Genomic DNA, 5,059 nt, shown 5'->3' with positions numbered 1-5,059 from the left:
TTGCCCATCGATTTTAATTTTTTCAATTCATTGTTGTTTTCTTTCTTTCTTATACATTATGAATCTATGATCGATTTTAATTTTTTCAATTTATTGTTGTTTTTCTTTCTTTCTTTCTTATATATTATGAATCTATGATCCATTCATAATTTTTTTTCCCTGTATCTCTAAATCAAAGGAAGGGATGTACTTGTTTTTTTTCACGTTAATTATCATTCAACTGGTTTAGTCATTGGTGTGGCAACCTTAATTTTTTTTTTCATTCACTTCTTTTTCTTTTTCACCAAGAATGAAAAGTTTTTTTCAATATTAAAAATTCATAAAGTCAGTTGAAATCTTAAAAATCTGTATTATAAAATCCATTAAAGTCTTTTAAAATCCAAATTAAAAAATCCTGATTGTAAAAAAATATTTTAAAAAGTCTTAAAAGTCTATACAATTCAATAAAATCTTTTAAAATCTTCAAGATTTTTTTTATTAAAATTGTCCGTCAAAATCCTAATCTAATTTCTCTGAGATCATTACTTGCTTCATCTCGAGAGGTTTAAACGTCTCTGTATCGCCGCCGCAACGGCAACCGCATTTTCCTTCTTAGAACACAAACACAAATGAATCGACGTGCGAGTCTTTCTCTCTCCACCGCATTCTCCAGAATCAAACACTCCTTTCGCCAATCACCACTACCTACTTCCCCAATCCCCTTTATTCCATCGATTCACACCGTCCCAACTTCAAATTTCCACTCTTTTTCCAAAATCACAACTACCCATTTCGCGATTCGGCATGACATAAGAAATTTCAGTAATGGATCAAGCGAGTTGGATCATAACAAGGAAGTGGACGAAATTAATCTCAAGTTTGCAGAAGCAAGGGAAGAGATAGAGATGGCGTTGGAGTCAAAAGAGACTGTGTATTTCAATGAAGAAGCTGAGTGTGCTCGTGCCGCCGTCGGTGAAGTGTTGTCTAAGTTTGAAGGGTTGTTGGCTAAGTTGCCGGAGAAAGAGAGAGGAGCTTTGCAGAGGTCTATGGGTCTCAAGATTGAACAATTGAAAGCTGAACTTTTACAATTGGACGAGTAAGATAAGACTTTATATTGTTGTATTTGTGACTTATGCTTTTTAACTTGTTAGTTTAATCAATGAATTCGATTGGAGAATGTAGCTTATAGATTATTATTGTTAGGGTATTTATTTTATAGGCTGGAATTTTGAATAAATACAGTGTAATGTACGACACCTCTTGATGGTTTACCTGTGGGGATTGATAACTCACAAATCATGATTTTGTTCATTTAAAACCGAAGGAATGTTGAAGCATTTGTACTTTTGTTAGGTTTGAGACACAACCTTCACTTATTCCTCTGGTTTCATATATAAGCAGAGATTCATTTTTCAGGTTTATTGAATAAGTGATGTATCTCGTCGACCAGATCCATAAGTTATTCAATGAACCTGAAAAATGAGTTCTTGCTTATATATGAAACCGGAGTGACTATATCATTTGGTTGAATGAATGACATTTCCCAGCTCTATGGTTTTTGTGTAAGAAAAATTGCAATCACCACATCTATTCTATAAAAGACATTGAGCTCTAATCAATTACTCAAATCTCCCCTGTTATGTAGAAATACCAATGCTTTCAATCTAGGAAAATAGAAATGTGTTCAAATTTTGCTACGCAACAGTACTATAGTGCCTCTATTTGACAATACTTTGTACTATATAGCATATTGCGTGACAATAGCGATTTTTTCAAATTTCATTAAGCTATAGCACTATAGGGCCGTTATTGCTGCTATTTGACGAAACTGAAAAATTAGATGGGAAACTTGGCATGTCATTTAAACAAAAGTAAGGGGAGGTGAGGTGATTTCAATTTCCCTAACAAATAAGGGTTGAAAGTATTTGTCTAAAAATTAGATAAGCTGTATGTTACTTGAGCGTATGTCAGGGGAGTAAGTGCAATTTCTCTGTATGTTTATAGGAATGCACAAATTAAAAGTAACAATCGATTATTTTTTTTTTAATGATACTCCCACACTCTTTATCAGTAAACAACTTCAATTGGCTCTTAGCTGTTAGGATGAATGACTGGGTAATGTGCACATATAGCACAGAATCGAGCATTTGGACTTTTGTCCTATCTAAGGCAATTTTTCCCTTTAGTTCGACCCTTTTTTCTGTAAACAAAGTATCATATTTTTTTACCTTGTCGTGTTTTATTCTACATTTAAAATATAGTGAATATAGGACAAACCTCATATTAGGTGCTCAGTGCTTTTGTTCTAACTTGTTAAGAAAACTGTACGTGTTTACTAATTAGGAACCAATTCGGCATCTAAGGTAAATAATAAGTCGTAAAATGTAGGATAGATGAAAGGAGCAACACTGTTATATTGATTATCAAATAGAATCAAGGTGATTCTATGGTAGAATTACAGTGTACAATTGGAAAGGAAAGTGCAGAAAATGTAAGATAAGCTAGCTAGGAAGCACCGACACCTCTATGTTTAGGCGTGTCGCGGTGTCCGACACGTGTCGGTGTCCGACACTCATGTGACACTCGTCCGACACGTGTCGGATAGCTCATATCGGTGTCGGAAAAAATTCAATTTTTTCTTTAGTTTGACACTCCTTTGATCGGTGTCCGACACTTGTAAGACACTCGTATAACACGTGTCGGACAAGTGTCCCAAAAATAATTATTTTTTCTTTGCTTATACTCTCCTTAGCACATATCATACATATCTACAAGAGTTAAAGATGTGTAGAAACAATAATATTGATCAATGAGAGATTGAAGACATTACATTTTGATTACGATATTTGTAGTTTTTTCGATCGTAGATGGATAAATAAAGGTAAAATACTATCATATCTTGTTTTAAAACTTTTTTTAAAAAATAATATGTAGCGGTGTCGGTGTCCTATATTTTTTACATTAGCGGTGTCGTGGTGTTCGTGTCGCGGTGTCCGTGTCGGAGTCCGTGCTTCATAGTAAGCTAGGTAATTCGAGACACCTGGAATCTCCCAAGTAGAGTGACTACGTTGCCTACCCAATACTGAACCTTCTTTCTTCATAATAACCATCAGATTCACTTTCTCCCCTCCCATGCCACCTGTCTCTAGTCATGCTTTTTCCACTAAGTTAGTTACAGCACTAGTGACAATGCTTCTCTGCTGCACCTCCCTGCCCCTCCTTACACACACCTTACCAAATCTATCAAACTGATGTAATTGTAAATATCCAAACGTTTTTTGAGCGCCAAGTTTTCTCGTGTGCTTTATCTGGTATTCAGTTTGTTATACCTAAGTGTGATGAATATTTATTAAAATGATCCAAGCATTGAGAGTGACTAAACTGTGTTGTGTGCAGAAGTTGTGTAGTCTGGTGCTGTGCTTATCAGCCTAACATGTTGACATATCTCTATTCTCTAGAATTAGTAAAGTTCTGTTTATATAGTTTTAGTTATACAAAGATAGGAAAGTGTGACTAACATGAAATCTTCATCTCCTCCCAGTCTCACACTGTTTAAGTTATTTCCTAAAGCAACTACAGCTGCTGAGAACATATAGGCTTTCACGACCAATAGAATTCCTGGATCCGACTTCAGTTGATTTTTGCAGGATTCTACTTGGAATGACTTAGTTTATAGTTTATGAGGAATGTGAAAGGTTCTTTAAGTCGTTGATTTATATACGATAACAGTAAGCAATGTGTTAGACCTCTTATTAGTGAACATTATGAGAGTCAGCCGAGAGGTTCAAAGTGAAAGGTCTGAACGATTTAGGCAACAATTATGTTATTAGACATTTATTGAATAAATAGGGAAACTGAAGGAAAATTCAGTAGACAATTATTTGGGATTGGATATTGATGGGGAGAGACCAATCCCTCTACTTCTTGGAAGAGAGATCAAGACTCTCCAACATCTTAGCGGGCAAATGTTGTTACTATTTTCCTTTCCCTTTTGATTCTATTTCTGTCCAGATTGTGAGTGTTTGTGTATCTATATTGCACTAAAACTTTCTCTGTTTTGAGAATCATTCTCCAGAGGCTAAAGTAATAAATTTAGTGTTTATTCAATAATTGTCTGAATCATATATACCAGATTCAATCGCAATGTTGCTCACAACAAGAACAATATTTTGTGCTACACAACTCCTGTAGTGTTGCGAGTTTCACACTGCGCTGTTATGCAGTATTATAATTCAACACCTAGCTCTCTAACGGTTTAATCAGAAATTGCCTTAAATCCAAATGTGTAGTCTCCCATGCCCCTCAAACTTACAGTCTGGCTCTCTTCATGGGAAGCTAGTAGTTCCTTTTTTCTTTTTCTTTTTTTCTCATCGGGGATCTATCCATCCTTTTCACGGGTGCTTGCGCCTTTCAATTAGGCCCATGGAGGCTGCCATTGCTTGCAAAGGCTATAAATAAGGATAAGGATGTGAAGTGATATATTAAAGGAATAATTGTTGAGCTCTGTGTTTCAGGTCCTGAGCCATGAAACCGATAAGAATAAGGATGTGAAGTGATATATTGTAAGAATCAGAATGCAGACATAATAAAAAACTATGATAATAATATTAAAATTTGGATTGAGTCTAGCTCAACTCTAAAAAATCGGCTTGTAAGGTAAGTATACTAACACTTTTCAGGTCATATTTTTTCCAATGCGACTCTAAACATACCCCCCTTACGTTTAGTACTGAACATCTAGAACATGATTTAAGTGACCTGATTGTGGATGATTCAACAGATCTTGGATAGACTAAGATACTATTTTAAAATTTGGATTGGGCCTAACTCAACTCTAAAGCTAGAGTTTTTTTTTTTTTTTTTTGACTAAACTCTAAAGCTAGATATGTTTACCACTTATTAACATTTTTTAGGTCATATCTCATCAAAAGTGAATACATGGAACATGAGTGTGTTTCAATTCTAGAGGAGCTAGAATTGATTTTAGACGTATAGAATTGATTCTTACATGTTAATTTCTCCAAAGTATAATTGATTTTGCCTACATAATTGATTCTACTTGAAAATAGAAATCGTAGCT

At 34.8% G+C, this 5,059-nt stretch overlaps 1 protein-coding gene across 1 annotated transcript; it reads left to right on the top strand.

Annotated features, from left to right (window-relative positions):
- The first annotated feature begins 514 nt into the window (after positions 1-514).
- LOC123903903 (embryogenesis-like protein) lies at positions 515-1,301 on the top strand. The gene has a single exon (XM_045953589.1). It carries the CDS (start codon positions 609-611, stop codon positions 1,077-1,079), a length of 471 nt encoding a protein of 156 aa, XP_045809545.1. The 5' UTR covers positions 515-608; the 3' UTR covers positions 1,080-1,301.
- Positions 1,302-5,059: the final 3,758 nt, after the last annotated feature.

Source organism: Trifolium pratense, linkage group LG1 (assembly GCF_020283565.1).
Source record: "Trifolium pratense cultivar HEN17-A07 linkage group LG1, ARS_RC_1.1, whole genome shotgun sequence".
Classification (NCBI taxonomy): Eukaryota; Viridiplantae; Streptophyta; class Magnoliopsida; order Fabales; family Fabaceae; genus Trifolium; species Trifolium pratense.
This window is presented reverse-complemented; position numbering and strand designations above follow the sequence as displayed.

Excerpts from the sequence above, each read along its gene's own strand:
- LOC123903903 (XM_045953589.1), top strand. The coding sequence starts at position 609 with ATGAATCGACGTGCGAGTCTTTCTCTCTCCACCGCATTCTCCAGAATC.